At 40.2% G+C, this 17,342-nt stretch overlaps 1 protein-coding gene across 1 annotated transcript in view; it reads left to right on the top strand.

Moving 5' to 3' along the window:
• The window catches only part of phlpp1 (PH domain and leucine rich repeat protein phosphatase 1), a 53,485-nt gene extending 37,528 nt beyond the window's left edge, over positions 1-15,957 (top strand). Inside the window, exons 9-17 of the mRNA XM_089130819.1 lie at positions 26-121; positions 4,540-4,695; positions 6,857-7,057; positions 7,551-7,713; positions 9,341-9,471; positions 10,454-10,570; positions 10,657-10,851; positions 10,949-11,177; positions 13,673-15,957. Coding sequence (XP_088986945.1) covers positions 26-121; positions 4,540-4,695; positions 6,857-7,057; positions 7,551-7,713; positions 9,341-9,471; positions 10,454-10,570; positions 10,657-10,851; positions 10,949-11,177; positions 13,673-14,773 — 2,389 coding nt within the window. The 3' untranslated portion in view covers positions 14,774-15,957. The remainder of the gene's footprint in view (positions 1-25; positions 122-4,539; positions 4,696-6,856; positions 7,058-7,550; positions 7,714-9,340; positions 9,472-10,453; positions 10,571-10,656; positions 10,852-10,948; positions 11,178-13,672) is intronic.
• The last annotated feature ends 1,385 nt before the right edge of the window (positions 15,958-17,342 follow it).

Consider the following 17,342-nt stretch of genomic DNA (forward strand, 5'->3'; position numbering starts at 1 on the left):
GCTGTGTGTGTTCACTGTCTTACAGGAACTGTATGACGTCTCTGCCCGATTGGTTGAGTGACAGCAAGAAACTGGAGGTTCTAGACGTCAGTCACAACAACATCTCTGAACTTCCTCCGTGGTGAGTGTCTGAGTGAAACTGCAGTGGTTTGTGTGTTCAGCCACATTTCCGTCACTCATGGACCCCTGATGATTAACATAGTCATTGCCGTAGCAACAGATCGGCATTTTGCAAACACTAACATTGATGCCAATAATCAATGAGAATTTAACAACTTTAAGGGAAAGAATTTTAATCAAAATGTAGGGCCCTATGATTTCTGCAAAGCAGAAAATGCAGGGTAGGACAACTTTTTAGACACCAACCCAATTGCCTTAATACCATAGAGTTTCAAAAAACGTCTTGTTGTTTGGTACCAAATTTTGATGACTAAGGGTTTAATCTCATCAATGTTAGTGAGCCAATGAGTGGCGAGGGATCATGGAAAAACACTGGTTTATGCGGTTGCCCACAGAGACGTGGCTCACACGTGATGCTGTAGTGTGTACATGTCCCAACCCCCATAAAAGAAGTGGAAAAGATTGAAAGTGTGGCTACATTTCACCAGGCTCGATGCCAACAGCACGATACATGATCGGAAACTACAAATCTGATTAAGCGTTTGACAGTGGATGGAATAAACTTAGGAGCAGAAAGTTGCTCCATCTTCGACAGCAAGAAGAACTGGAGCGTGTCACAAATGAACTGAAACTCCGCGTATAGGATACTTGACTCACAGACATGAGAAATAGGCCTGAAAGCTTGAAACGTCTACTTTAAACTGACCAATTCGAAAACAAATACTCTCCAAATGAAAGATGCATTTCTCTCTACAGGCGTGCGAGCGTTTACTATACTGCAGAGATGACGAGTCAGCATCGTCATTTTCATCTTTGCCACCAACACTGACTCAGAATACACTAGTTTATTAAACTTGTAGTAGACTTCATGAGTCATTGAGTGTGGGAAAAAACTGAAAAAATTACAAGTACATGTCTTATTTTCGTTATTGTTCAGCTGAAGTTAGTTCAGTGTTGATTCAGTTCCGTTGTAAAGATCATAAATTATTAAATTAGTTCATTTCATCTATAAAGCAGTTCTGGAAGAAAAATTGCCATTGTTCAGTTCTCATACAGCCGTGTCAGTTCGGTTCTCATATAATAGTGTTAATAATATTGTTGAATATTAAGTGTCCCAACTAAGCAAGCCAGAGGCAGTTCTCCCCTGGCCAACGAACAAACACGGTGTGATTTTATGATTCTGGCAGCATCAGAAGTCAGAATTCAGATAGGGATCAGTAGTGTTACAAACCTGGCTCTAGGGAAGCAACATAAAGGACACAAAGAGTGAAGCCTGCCAATCAAAAATAAAGTTTTTCGTGTTATAAAAGAAAAAGGGGACTGTAGAAATAGCAAAGCTGCTACTGCAGTGCTGGCTGCAAGACCAGAGAGAGAGAATGAGCATTTGTCCTGGATTTAAATATTCATCCAGTTCCTTTTGCTTGAAGATCGAATCATCACGCCGGTATGGAGCCAAAGCTGGCCATAGGGTCTGTGCGGAGGACCTGTCTGGTTCTCGTGGTCTTTGCTGAGGATCTGTGCCGATGGGTGTCGTGGCGACCAAAGGGGGATTGTCTAGTAGACACGGTCTCTGCTGACATTCAGGGCTGCGTTTTGGTCGTGTCTTGGTGCAGGTCCACCATCTGATCTGGATATGGACCGGATCCGGCTGACTACGGTAACCTCGGGATGAGGACGAGACAGAGAGACTAATATTATTGTGGATGCCATTCTTCTTACAATGTAACAAGTACATTGGGTTTTATAGGAAGTGTTCCTGGTTCCGGTTGACCTAATTTATGCAGCCTAACAATCATTTAACTTGTTAAAATAATAGAAATTGATCATGTGTTATGTGTATGCTAGGTTAAAGGGATGTGTTTCTAGTCTAGATTAAAACTGACAAAGTGTGTCTGTGTGACAGAACCTGGCTAATATGGTCATACTTCCTGGTTCTGGTGAGAACTCGAGCTGCTGCGTTTTGGACCAGCTGGAGTTTGTTTATTATGTGTGCAGGGCAACCACCCATAAGTGGTCCCATCACAATAATCTAGCCTTGGACGCTTGAACTAACTTTCTGGCATTTATCATTGAGAGCATATGTCGTAATTTAGATAATTTTTTAAGATGGAAAAGTGTGGTTTTACAGATTGTAAATATGTCTTTCAAATGAAAGATTGGTATCAAAGAGCAAACCCAGGTTCCTGACGACAAACACTTGACAGAGCAGCCATCAATTGTTAGACAGTATTCTAGTTTATTATGTGTGTTTTGTTTTTTTTTGTTCAATAATTAAAATCTCTGGGTTTTTCAGAATTTAGTAGGACATTTTTATGTTAACTATGCATTCCGTTAATTTAGTGAATTTGTATGCTTTGTCAGGGTGAAAAGAAATATTGAGTTTAGTATCATCAGCATAACAGGAAAAACTAATGCCATGCTTCCTAATGATATCTCAGCATGTACAGATTAAACAGCAGCGGTCCTAGTACTGAGCCTTGTGGTACGCCATACTGAACTTATGATCGATAAGACATCTTTATTTACTGCTATAAACCGATAACGGTTAGACAAGTATGATTTGAACCATGCTAATGCAATTCCACTAATGCCAATTCAATTTTCAAGTGTATTCAAAAGAATGTTGTGGTCGATAGTATCAAATGCAGAACTAAGATCAAGTAACACTAATAGAGAGGTGATCGGATGAAACCACAATCTGATGATAAGAGCAAATTATTTGTAACTAATGAGAGCTGTCTCAGGACTATGGTACGGTCTAAATCCTGACTAGAAATCCTTGCAGATATAATTTCTTTTTAAAAAGAAACATAGATACGAGGACACTGCCTTTGTTTTGTATTTTTGACAGAAAAGGTAGATTCGAGATCGGTCTGTTATTGACTAATTCTTTAGGATCAAGTTACATTTTTTTAATAAGAAGTTTAATAACAGCCAGCTTAAAAGTTTTTGGTACATATCCTAATGAAAATGATGAATTAATGATATTAAGAAGCGGATGTATAACTTCTGGAAGTACTTATTTCAATAGCTTAGTCGGTATAACATACATGTTGTTGATTTTGATGATTTAACAAGTTTAGAAATGTTGTTACTATTGAGAACTATTAATTAATTGAGTGAATAGTAGGGACACTACAAAGCTCTGTCTGATGCGATACTGTTGTAGACTGCAAGTAAAGAAATTCGTAAAGTCATTACAGTTAGGAAATGTCTGAAGTTGAATCTTTATTTCTCGTTAATCTAGCCACTGTATCAAATAACTACCTAGACTTGTGTTTGATCTCTTCTAAGAGAGTTGAAAAGTAAGCAGATCTTGCAGTTTTTAAGGCCTTTCTGTATGCAATAACACTTTCCTTCCACAAAATGCGAAATACTTCATTTTTTCTAATTTTATTTATTTTATTTTTTTTGTTATACCATGACGTCAGACTATTTTCTTCAATATTCAGCACAAAGAAGCAACTGTCTAAAGTTCTGAAAAAGAGAGAGTCAATATTTTCTGTTTCAACATCGAGTTCTTCTAAGCTATCTGGTATGCCGAAGAGCATAAAGCAATTATAAAGCAATCTTTAGTGGCAGAAGTGATAACATATTTGTAACGGGGAGTTTGTTCTGAAGCCTAGGCTACATGGAGTTTACACTAGACTGGATAATGATCTGAGATGTCATCGCTCTGCTGCAGAATTTCATTGATTCCATGTGACAATATTGGATATTAAGTATGATTAAAACAATGAGTGAGTCCTCCTGACGCGTGTTGCCTACGCAATAATCAAGTTTAACTCTTATAGAGTTTAGAATGTCTGTAAATGCCAATCCCAATGCCTCTTTTTCATTATTTACATGGATATTAAAATCACCAACAGGACTTTATCTGCAGCCAGTACTAACTGATAGAAAGTCAGCAAATTCTTTGATAAAGTCTGTATGGTGCCCTGGTGGCCTGTAAACAGTAGCCAGCAAAAATGTCAAACAGGATTTATCACTTACACTAGATAATGTTTCATTAAGCACTAACACGTCAAAAGAAGTATACTTGAAACTAGACCTCGCTCCAAGTAATACTGAAGATATTACTATAAATTACAGTAAAACCTCCGCCTTTGCCTTTCAGAGTAGGCTCATGTTTATAACAGTAATCTCGGGGGGGGGGGGGGGGTGGACTCATAGCTACATATGGCAATTTATCTGTTGAATAAAAGACATTACTCACCTGTTGAGTAATAAAAATGTCATCTCTGCATCGTTTTTACAACATTTCAAATCCCTCAGTTCTGAAAAGCTAAGCCAATGTTGATGTTGTCTGTGTTGATGTTGAAAGTCCCCATAAAACATGAAAACACAACGTGTGTGTGTGTGTGTTTGATGTGAGCTTCTGCACTGCCACACTGACCTCCCTGTAATCTCCACCATCAGGTTGCTGTGCAGTGGCAGTTTGAGGAAGATCCTGGCCGGTCATAACCAGTTGAAGCGTTTGCCGGAGCGAGTGGAGCGCCCCGTCGTGGAGGTGATGGATGTGCAGCACAATCATCTCATCGAGCTTCCATGTAATCTCTTCCTGAAATCAGACAGGTGAAACACCAACACACTCTTCAGTCACATGATCCTTCAGAAATCACTCTTATTATCATCCATGTTGAAAACCAATAATGCTTAAAGGGTTAGTTCACCCAAAAATGAAAATTAAGTCATTAATTACTCACCCCCATGCTGTTCCAACCCCGTAAGACCTTCGTTCATCTTCGGAACACAAATTAAGATATTTTTGATTGAATCTGAGAGCTGGATCAGTCCTAGATAGACTGCATAAGGGACTGGCTCTTGACGGCCCATAAAGTCATTAAAGAAAAGGTTTAAATATTCCATGTGCCTACAGCGGCTCAATTATAAGTTTATCAAGCGACGAGAATACTTTTTGTGCGAAAAAAACATAAATAACGACTTAATTCGACTATTCCATTACTTCCTTATGGGCGCATGCGCGAGAACTGAGACGAGGACGTTCTCCTCGGTTCTCCTTTGACTACTTCTTTTTACCGGCTGCTCACCGCTTAGGAGTATTACCGCCACCTACCGTATAAGGTGATGATAAGGCACACTGTCGTTTTTTTGAGAAGATTAAAGGCTTTTAAGTGCACCTTATAGTGCGGAAAATACACTAATTGAAAAGCGTATGTACAGCGCGCATCTTCCTCTGCTTGTAAACAGAAAGTTTTGCGCTTCCAGCTATATCAGCACATCATCTTATAGGTAGGTGGCGGTAAAACTCCTAAGCCGTGAGCAGCCGGTAACAAGTTGAAGGAGAACGGTCTCGTCTCAGTTCTCGCGCATGCGCCAATAAGGAAGTAATGGAATAGTCGAATAAAGCCGTTATTTATGTTTTTTTCGCACAAAAAGTATTCTCGTCGCTTGATAAACTTATAATTGAGCCGCTGTAGGCACATGGAATATTTAAACCTTTTCTTTAATGACTTTATGGGCCGTCAAGAGCCAGTCCCTTATGCAGTCTATCTAGGACTGATCCAGCTCTCAGATTCAATCAAAAATATCTTTATTTGTGTTCCGAAGATGAACGAAGGTCTTACGGGGTTGGAACAGCATGGGGGTGAGTAATTAATGACTTAATTTTCATTTTTGGGTGAACTAACCCTTTAATATTGGGATCCTTTCATGAGCAAAAAGTTGAATACAACAACATTTAGTTGCAATAGAAATGTTTTGTAACATTATAAATGTATTTACTGTCGGGTTTGTTCCATTTAAAGGATCCTTGCTGAATAAAAGCATTAATTTCTTTAAAAAAAAAACTGTAAAAAACTTAAACGTATACCAAACTTTTGAACTGTAGTTAATGAATTTTAATCTTTTTTTGTAATCTTATATGAATGGGAGGATCTAGTTTGGTCCCGTGTGCACTGCAAACTAAGGCAGTGTGTCCACCAAAGCATTTTTAGCCAGCTGAAAACGCCAGATGCTCTGCTGAAGATGCCGTGCTTTGGGCGCTTGAGAGCGTTTTGGCAGTGCAGCGTATTTTTCCGTTGAGACGTTTCGTTGCTATGATACAGAACACCCGCAGCACAGTTTACTCTAAACTGATTTTGCAGATAATTTGTTTCATACTAAAAATTTATTTTTCATCCAGTTTGTTCGGTTAGCTCTGCTGGTTGATGTCGTTGTACAGAGAGAATGTTGTGACAGTTGGTCGGTGTGGTATTAGTCCCGCCCCTCCTCCACTGTGATTGGACGGCTGGGTAAAAAGTGACAGTGATGAGCGCTGCGTTTTATCCAAAGTTGAACATTTTTCAACTCTCTGCGACCAGTAAAAAAAGCGCTCGGCGCTTCAGTGTGAAAAAAACGCTCAGCGCCTCGTTACGTTCATGGCGTTTAAAAAATGCGGCGCTCCCATTGAAAATAATTGAAAACCTATGCCAGGCGTGTGGAAAAACGCTTTGGTGGACACTAGTTTTACACGGCAATGATGTACCGAAAAAAAAAAAAATTCCCTTGTACTTTGTGAAATGTTTCGCATACAGATGACAACGTTATCAAAATGTAGTTGAAAGCAGTGTCGTGTAAACACCCCCTAAACCAGTAAAAAAAAGAAAAACTCTGAACTTTGAAAACGCCATTACTAAGGGCTTTTGTGTTTAAGAAGTTGATAGCCGTTTGAACGTATTGCATTCGAGCGAGACTGTCCGTAATTCCCTGTCAATAACACGTGATTTGTCTTCAGTTTACGGTGTCTGAATGCGTCAGCCAACAAGCTGGAGAATCTCCCAGCATCCAGTCTGTCAGAAGAGAGCAGTAGTATCTTACAAGAGCTTTATCTGACCAACAACCACCTGACGGACAAATGTGTGCCTCAGCTGACGGGACACACACACCTGAGGATCCTGCACATGGCCTACAATCACCTGCAGACCTTCCCAGCCAGGTGACACTCTCAAACATGTGTTTAGATATCAATAATTGAATAATAAAGACGTCCAAATTTATTCCCAGACTAAAGCTACTATACACACACACTTGAAAATACTGTTGATAGCCTAAGGTCACATCTATGGCCCTGTTTACTCCTGATATTTAGATGCATTTTGGTTAATCGGGTCGGAAGTGAACGGTGCTAAATACAGGAGTAAACGGACAAAATAGATGAAAATGGACAAAGTAGATGGATTAAATAACAGGTGTAAACTGTTATTTGCTCGATTAAATTTGATTACTCATTTAAAAAAAAAAAATCTCAATTACAATGACCTGCTTAATCGGCAAATTACCAGAAGTGACGCATGCCGAATATCACACACACACACACACATTAAGCTCATCCCATTGAAATTCAGTCTGATTCATAGAATACAGTATGTGTGTATGTACAGTATATTATATTCAGTACATTCAGCAAATCAATATTGTCTGCTGTGCAGTAAAATGGCCAAGCTGGAGGAGCTGGAGGAGGTGGACCTGAGTGGGAACAGGCTGAAGGCGGTGCCTACCACCATCCTGAACTGCAGGCGCATGCACACGCTGGTGGCTCACTCCAACTGCATCGAGGTCTTCCCCGAGGTCATGCAGCTCATGGAGATGAAGGTCAGATCACTCACGCTGTGTGCTCGTTTTCAGTGTTCATCACTACATTTCAGTTGAAAAGCTAGCTTTAATTCACTCATTTCTGTCCGTGGGCAGAACTTGTGGCATAACGATGTGTGCCCAAAAAACAAATTGTGCCACGAAAGTCATTCAGTTGTGAGATTTTCTCCGTTTCCAACCCTACTGTCCACACCAGAAGCAACAGTACTGCAGGACACCAAAACTTTCCTGTGTGATGTTGAAAATGAGTTATGTAAATTATGTTATGGATAGGGTTGGGTATCGTTTGAACGATTCTGATTCCGATTCCTTGTTTCGATTCCGGTTCCTAACGATTCTCGATTCCGATTCTTTTAAGAGGCAGGGTCAAAAAAGTTTAGCTAACCTTGGTAACCAACGGTCTTTCTGAAGGAAATACTCCTTATGTCACAAATTTTGCATTTTGCCGAGATTTCGTTATTTTTAGAAAAGTGAAGCCACACTTTGGATCGCCGACGTAAGGTACTCATGTTCGACTCGCGTGGTTATACCAACACTTCCGGTAGACGCTTGTTCGTTGGTGTTGTTCAGCGGTTTCTTCTTCAGCTCGGCGGACTGTGAATATCGAAACTAGGAATCGAAAATTTTAACTTTTGAACGATTCCGGGAAAAACGAAAAGTTAGTCCCGGTTCCAATCGATACTCGATTCTCGATACCCAACCCTAGTTATGGATTATTTTGGACGTGTGTTTTCCCTGAGCACTGAGCCTGTCACGATCATGAATTTTGTGCTGGCTATTAATTGTCATGCAGATTGAGTTTTTAATGTTGTTTATATGTTTATGTGGTGTTTTAAATTTGCTTTGAGACAAACCATGTGTAAATTCATAAGTCGACAGCATTGCTGAGTATTTCTGCTTAAAACTGAACCAATCGCTGGTGTTTCTGACGTCACAAACTAACTTGAAACCAATCAGATCAACGTGTGATCGTCAACTAGTGGATTTCTGAGCTCGTGCGAGTGAGTGGAGGCGGGGCTGTTTTGTATATTCACAGAACCGCGTATATTAAATGAGGCAAGGGTGTAGAGTTACGTTCAAGCTATTTTAAGGAACGAGGAAAAATGTCACTTTGGGGATCAAAGATGAGTTTTAAGGGATAAAATGATTGACTGCAGGGGGACTTTAACAATTAAATTGCTGTTTTGGTCATTCTGAAATGCCTGAGTCTGACGTCAAAGTGTTTCAGGATAATTCCCTCCCTGAACTCTCTAACATGACTGTGTTCCCAAACAGCAAAATCTGCATCCCAAAGGAAGATAACACGTTTATTGTGGTTCACTTTCCTTAGTGATATTTAGTTTTGTTCTCTTGACTCACTGGATGGAAATAGTGCTTTATTCGCAAACATTTATGCAATATTTGGATGTAAACATAGCTAGTGTAATCCAAATACATTAATAATGCAGTCTGATTAAACCCACAAAACCCCTTGACTATCTTTTATGTAATTTACAATGTGTTTTTTTTTAAAATGTGATTGAAATTCATCTCAAATCACTGCAGTTAGATCGAATAACCAATATCAGACGAACATCTTACTGTGCGAGACGGCATTCATATATTTGCGCTTGTGTTGTGTATGCAGTGTGTGGATCTGAGCTGTAATGAGCTGAGTGAGATCACCTTACCGGAGAGTCTACCTCCCAAACTCCAGGAGCTGGATCTAACAGGAAACCTGCGCTTGAACCTGGACCACAAGACCCTGGAGCAGCTCAAGTAAGGGGACACGTGCATGCTCTTCCACTTCTGTCAATGCCATAAATGAGAATTTTCCCAGGTGTACATATTTCTCAGCAATTATGAAACTGATTTTTTTTTTTTGTCAAATTAATACAATAGTTTAGTGAGATTAATTACAAAGATGATACACAAAAATATATATTTTCCAAAAAGGGATTTTCCAATTCTAGAAGTTTGTTCTTTCACTTGATGTAGCGTGAAAAGCCACTTTTTTTTAAAATATCTGTCCAGTGTTTTTGTCTGACATAATATTTGAATTGTCTTTATTTGGGGGGAAATATGTTTGACCTCAGACAACTTCATTAATATTTTTTATGATGAACAGCTTTGAAGCTCAGAAGTGTCCAATTACATCAAGAAAACAAAAACAACAAATTGTACTGCAGTTGCAGTTTCCTTTTTGATAATTTTATGTCATGATGACAAGTATTAAAATTGAAGTCAAACCAATATTTCTTGTGTATTCAAGTGACATTTATTTCTATTGTGACAATTAGTATTGTTTCAAACCAGCTTCACATAAATAAACAGGAAAGTGTTAAAGGGCTAGTTCACCCAAAACTGAAAATTAGCCCATGATTTACTCACCCTGAAGTCATCCTTAAATGTGGAGTTTGTTTATGATGGACAGATGCACTTTTATGGACATTCATTGCCATTATAAAGCTTGGAAGTGCAATAACATTTTTTTTATATAACTCCGATTATAGTCGTGTGAAAGAAGAATATCATAAACACTTAGGATAACTTGAGGGTGAGTAAATCATGGGATCATTTTCATTATTGGGTGAACTATCCCTTTGATGTTGTAAAATAAATATGATTTTTGCGTTTATTACTATGAAGCTGTTTTGCAACCATCTGTATTGTACATAAATAAAGGTGACTTGACGTGTGCTTTCAGCTTACTGTAAGAATTCATATTTGATAACACATGATCACGTCTTTCAACTCCCAGTAACATCCGCTGTTTCCGAATCGATCCGCCTCCCTCGTCGTTCTCAGCCAATGAGAGCGCAGGAGGGCCCGCTGTCTGGAGTCACGGCTACACCGAAGCCTCAGGCGTCAAAAACAAGTGAGTGACCACCGGATTACAGACTTCAGAGATCCTGTGTGTGAACGCTTTCTGAGTGTCTGACGTGTGCTGTTTGCGTTGCCCAGACTGTGTGTGGCTGCGCTGTCTGTGAACAGCTTCTGCGGCAGTAGAGAAGCTCTGTACGGTGTGTTCGACGGCGACAGGAACGTGGAGGTGCCGTATTTACTTCAGTGCACCATGAACGACATACTGGCAGAAGAACTGCACAGGACCAAGAGTGAGGAAGACTACATGACCAACACCTTCCTGGTCATGCAGCGGTAAATGCATGCGTAATAAGCGGTCTGGTGACAATCGGTAATGAGAGCTTTTGATTAATACTAAACCTGTCTGTTCTTTTCCCTCTCCATTTAATAGGAAGTTAGGCACTGCAGGGCAGAAGCTGGGCGGTTCGGCAGCGCTCTGTCACATCCGTCACGACCCCACAGACCCCGCTGGCTGCTTCACCCTGACCTCCGCCAACGTGGGCAAGTGTCAGGCCGTGCTGTGTCGCGACGGCAAGGCGCTCCCGTTGTCACTGCTCCACAACATCAGCATCAAGGAGGAATACGACCGCGTGCGACAGCATAAAGCCATCATCACTGAGGTATGAGGAACGCTTCCCTCTGGCATTAAAGTCAACATGAAATGAAAGTTTGTTTCACTGTTCCCGATCTTATTGCGAACTATTCTATTCATCTGTGCACGTTATTCCATAGACAAACAATGTCTCTTTGCATCAAAATGTTATAAGAGTCTGCACAGTCGATTATTGTTTGAGGTAGAGGTGTGCTTTTACAAAAATAGGATAATTGTTGTTTTAACGACGTGAAAGCTGACATTATCGAGTATGTCACTCACTTTGCAAAAAAACAAACAAAAACATGCCATAAGTCCTATTAGATATAGCTAAGCAAATTAACATGAATATCAGCAGCATTGCAAATGTGATGTTGATTTTAAACAAGAAAAAGTACATTTTAGTTACTTTTTTGCTATATTTTGCCTTTTCCGAACACACTCACAACAGAACTCTTTGTGTCCGATCAACACACTGATTCATTCAGAATTGAAACAGAGTTTTTGAACGAATCAACCATTCATAAAGATGGATGCTGCTTCCCAATTTGCCTACCTGTACTATGCTAAGTATGTACGGTATGTACTCTCTTTGTGAAGAAAAAATATATACTGTGGAGTGTGTTGCAGAAGAGTAGGCAAGCTTTGGGGCGAACTACCACATCAAAAAAGTTATGTGCGTTCCGTAAATCGCCCTGTCAATCATCCTGTCACAGTTAACATCCTCATAAACACATTTTATTATATTACATTTATGCTACTCACACACTTCTTCCTACTGATCTGCAAATTGTGGAGAACTCTGCTCATGTTTTTTTTTTTGGTGCAAAATTATGCATTTAATAGTTAAACGTCTTGCGATTGTGCTATTTGTGTCTTAATACAAGTTCACAATGTTGTTGCAGATGATATAACACATATGACAAACATATTTTCATCGGGCTAGATATTGCTAAATCAAAACCCTTTCAGGGGGTCTATACTTAACCGTTGGTTTCACGCACATCCACCATACCTGTAGTTCTTTTTATTAATTTTTGTAGTTCTGAACCAAATCCTCTTTTAAAGCACAAAGGGTTGTGGCCACTATTAGCCGAGTGTGTGCAGAGATCCACGCTTTGAAAATCGAAGACCATCCGGAGACTTTTGGCATTCACTTTTCAACGTACTATGCATTTGAAAACACACATACTATTTAAAATATACACTTGTCAACATTTGAAGTGGATCAAAACCTTTCATCAAAGTTATACATGAATTATGAACAATACCCGTTCTTGTAGTAGGACAACTTTGATTTACTTTTTTGATCCACTTCAAATGTTGACTACTGTATATCATGCACGCTGGGGCGACTTACGACACTTGCTTAATTCCTGAATAAATCAGAATTGTTGAAAATCAAACTCACGGTTCGCTAAGTTAAGACATGACTTGCTGCCGCCTACTGGTGTTTTATGTAATAAATGAATCTCATAGCATTATTTATAATGTAATTGCAGTGTAAATAAATGCTGCTTTAGATGCAGCTTCTGTGCCACTTATACAGTGCAAAAATGGCTTTTTGTTGATACTGATTTCATTTGATTGGTAACAGCAATATAGTGTCTTATTAAATGTAAAAAGTATTGAGATATCATTTTTGTCAATATCGCACACCCTTAGGTTGAGGCTGTTGCCATTGTAAAATCTCGCCAATAGTTACTGCGGCGATTGAATGCTGGTCAAATAAGCATTGATTTGAAAATAGCGTTAGCATAGGGGTACCTGGCTGCTCACATTCAGCTCTGACTCCATTCTGATATGAAATGCATCAGCACACCAATTCACTGTGAGAAACTAAAAGCCTGTCCTTTCTCGTTGAAGAAAGTCACATTAAGGAAGTGAAATGCCATTTCATGTTGACTCTAAGGTAGATTTTGCTTATCTTTTGCTTTTATAGAAGTTAAATGGATAGTTCACCGAGTAAGTCAATTTCTGTTATCATTCATCATGCCCTTACCCATGTCATTTTTTTTCCTTCTTGTGAAACACAAAAGAAGATATTTGAAAAATCTTTCAGCTCTTTTTGTCTGTACAATAATAATCCAGCAGCTTCAACCTCCAAAAGGACATAATGATCTGATGAAAGTTATCCGTACAACTCCTCTGAAGCAGCAATCAATGTGTAACAGTGAAAGTCAAATTTAAATTGAACTTAAATTTTGCTCTGTTCATCACGCAAAGCAATCATATCCCTTCAGATGACCTGGATGAAACCACTTTTACCCTACTTTTAAAGCATATGCTTCTTGGGGCTTGAAACTGCTGAATGTCCCAGTGACTGGTTAAAACAGCTAAACGATTCGTCAAACTTAAAAAAAAAAGAAAAATCACACAGATTTGAGGTTGAATGTTGAGGTGAACCATTCCTTTAACTCACACAAACACAGTCTTTGAACATCGTTTTACTATAATTATTAACAAAGAGCTATGTTCACTCACCAAAGTGCGCCACTTCGGCAAATTCCTCTTCTTAAACAGGACAACAAAGTGAACGGCGTAACAGACTCCACCCGCATCATGGGCTATTCATTCCTCTATCCGGCAGTCTTGCCTCGGCCGTACGTCAACACGCTCCCGCTGACCCCCAGAGATGAGTTCTTCATCCTGGGCAGCAGAGGTCTCTTCGACGTCATGGACCCCAGCGAGGCGGTGGAGGCCGTTCGGAAGGTCCCCGACGCGTTGGCGGCTGCCAAGAAGCTGTGCACCCTGGCGCAGTCGTACGGCTGCACGGACAGCCTGAGCGCTGTGGTGGTGCAGCTCAGCGTGGCTGAGGACTGCTGTTGCTGCTGCTGCTCGGCGTCCGAAAGCATCCACGCGCCGCCACAGCCCCCGCCGAGCCCCGGGCCGGGCCTGTACCCGGCCTCCTCTGCGGGCGTGCCCCCGTCCTCCTGCAGCGAGATCAGCTCCGAGGTCAGCGCTTCCGAGATGAGCTCCGAAGTGGGATCCACCGCGTCCTCGGACGAGCCGCCTCTCCTCCTGCAGGACTCGCACATCCACCTCCATCCGCAGAGCCACGCGCCGCAGCTAAACCCGCGCCTGCCCTGCTGCTCGCTCCACCTAGCGCCCAATGCCAGCGGCTCCTTCCAGAGGCAACTTTCCAGCGCCACCTTTTCCAGCGCACTCTCGGACAACGGCCTGGACAGCGAGGACGAGGAGCCCATTGCTGGCGTCTTCTCTAACGGCAGTCAAGTGGAAGTGGAGGCTGACGTCCACTGTTTGTTGCCTCCGCCACCTCCACCTTGCACACCAGAAACCCCAGAGAAGCTTCCGGAGCCTGTGCTGGAGGCGGACAAAATTGGGAACTTTGATTCTTGGAGCAAAACCTTGGGGAAGCGAAGGGGGAACGGCTCGGTGGCGCCGCAGGAGCAGAGCCACAACTTGATTGAGGTGGCCGAGGCTCCTTCCAAGAAATCTGGGGGTTATTTCACGGCCCCCGCTCAACCCGACCCCGACGACCAGTTCATCATACCTCCAGAGCTGGAAGAGGAGGTGAAGGAGATCATGAAACAACATCAGCAGGACCAGCAGAGGCCGGCCAAGAGCGAGCGACCTGCGGACTACTACGACACGCCGCTCTGAAGGAGTCGTTGCATTCTGCCATCATCTACTCACCTTCATGTCGTTGGCTTTCTTACAGTTACCCAATACTGACGTACTCTGACAGCATTTCTTGCACCAATGCCGCCACTTATGAGTAAATCAGTCAGAACAACATGAGGCTGAGTGGATGATGACTGAATGTTCACTCAATACTCAATTCTGCTTTACTGCAGTCAACCAATATGAAGCTGTGAGTAATCTACCTACAACGGCTCTGAAAGGTCACGAGACTGGGCCAAATAGGACAACGTATTATGACGCCACTTCCCCCAAAGTCCACCAAGATCTCAACCTATCCCTTTAAGAGAACACAAGAGTGACCTGCACTCTACCGTGCCTCACCCATTTCACTTGAGTTTTAAGAGCAGTTCACTACTGATTACTGACTGTTTTAACTTTTTTATTTACCTTAAACCGATACCTATATAATTCAACACTATTATTGCGATGTTAACTTGTCATTTACCAACATCAAGTCTCTGGATATTTTGATTTTGTTTATTAGTTACCATATGTGAGAGAAGCTACAACAGACTTTAAGTTGATTTAAAAACAGAAGATTGTGTTGACATTAAATTGTGTTGTACGGTACACACTAGTAATACCACGCTTAACTGTTGTAGATAGGGCACTTAAAGTAATACTGTATCTCTTCAGTAAATCAAGGCTTCGGGCCTGTATAAAAACTAGAAATTTAGTGGAAATTTGAAAGACTAACTCCTAGGAGTTGCTTACTCTTTTATGGTGACTTCGTCACTTTTTACTAATCTTCTCTGCGAGAAATGGTGATTTTTTTTTTTTTGTTTCTTTTTCTCTTTCCAATGATTGTAAATAAGAAAAATATTGTATACCAATGCTTTTTAAGGGAACTGTGTGTCTAGAACAAGATGACCCTTTATGCATACATGCCAATAGATGTATATGTATCAGAAACAGATACACACACGAACCAGTTGTAAATGAACTGTGCATTCTGCCCAGTGCTGTCATCACTTGCTGATCAATGAGCCACACACATACACACACTCATACGCCTCTTTACACCAGCATGACTGTGTCAAGTCCTGTAATGCAATCCAATTTATCTGTAAGAAATTATGCTCAAACCAACCACACAAACAGTTCCTGGTTTTGTTACAATAAATCTTAAATTTATGACTCTACAGTAGCCTTTCTTGTGGTGCTTTGTGATATGAGTGTTTGAAATAATATAGTTTTATATTATATTTATACATTTTTCAATGGATCCCAGTTTACAGGTTTTTTTTTAACCATCACTAGGACCAGTTTCTCAATATTTAGCTCACCTTTCTCTCCACACAGTGAGCACAACAGCAGTCTTTGTGAAACAAACTGGATTCTTTACATTCATTATGTTCCTACTTCGACACAGCTACAAAATGCGCTACATTTCTACAGTAATACCATATATATTTCTAATCTATAAAATGGAATCCTATCAATACAATTAGATGTGGATAAACACCTACTTCTTTCAAGTTCATTACCATCTATACAAAAGGCAAAAAACGTAGGAATAATTTTGTACTGTAATGTAAACATGTAGCGAATTCTAAACAGCAGAGTGGTGCAATTCTTGTTTTGTAAAGAAGTTTTACTAAAGAAAACACCCGTTGTCAGTGTTTTTATGTCATTGTTTTTTGGATGACAACTTTAGCTAGTGTTATATAAGAATGAGTTGATTTGAGACACGTGTGTATGAAGTGTTTTGGTAGTTTTAGTGCATTTGAATGTGAAATTAACTGCTCTGACAAGTTAAAAGTTGGTTAGGAGAACTGTGTGGTCCTAGTGATTGTAAAACCTGTAATATACAGAGGTAAGTATGCTCAAATAATATATAGGGTCTTGAGGGGGCAGGGGTCCCCAAGAGATCAAGTTTGTTGATATCTTGAACGCAATGACTGTTCAGAAAGTTAGAATTCACTCAACGCTCAAAACGCCAACGTTTTCACCAAAGTTCTGCACACTCTCGGATCCTCTCAATAATAAACAAAGACATGATTTGCTAGAAAGAGATCAATTTTGCAGTGTAGACAACTTCACTGATTTTAATGGAACTTTGTGAGATCCCGAACTGAGAAAACTGTCTAGTGATTGTAAAGGGAGCACTCTTTCGAAGCTATAGCCTCTATAATCCATTGAATTAAAGTTTTGTTTTTCATGCTGCTAAGAGGAACAACGGTCGATTACATGCTTGAGTTCAATTTTCACGCATTGCAGTTGACAAAGTGATAACTAGCACAGGAGAAAAACATGGAGTGTCAAAATGCAGACTAACAGAAAAATATTTGTATAAATATATTTTTGATATTCCCTTAAATGTTTAATTGTCCATCTGACAGTAAATTTAAAATGCGATTTTAATTTTTTTTTTTTTAAACTTGAATCTAAAGTTCAAGTAAATGTTTAATTGTCCATCTGACTACATGGATCTGCAAATCCCTTTAAATATTAACAACTGTGAATGACTAATGAATTGTGATTTTTATTGTAATGCATGCTTATTATGATGCCTAAATCTCAATTT

The sequence above is a fragment of the Pimephales promelas genome, chromosome 5 (genome assembly GCF_988280905.1).
Source record: "Pimephales promelas chromosome 5, fPimPro1.hap1.1, whole genome shotgun sequence".
In the NCBI taxonomy this organism is placed as follows: domain Eukaryota; kingdom Metazoa; phylum Chordata; class Actinopteri; order Cypriniformes; family Leuciscidae; genus Pimephales; species Pimephales promelas.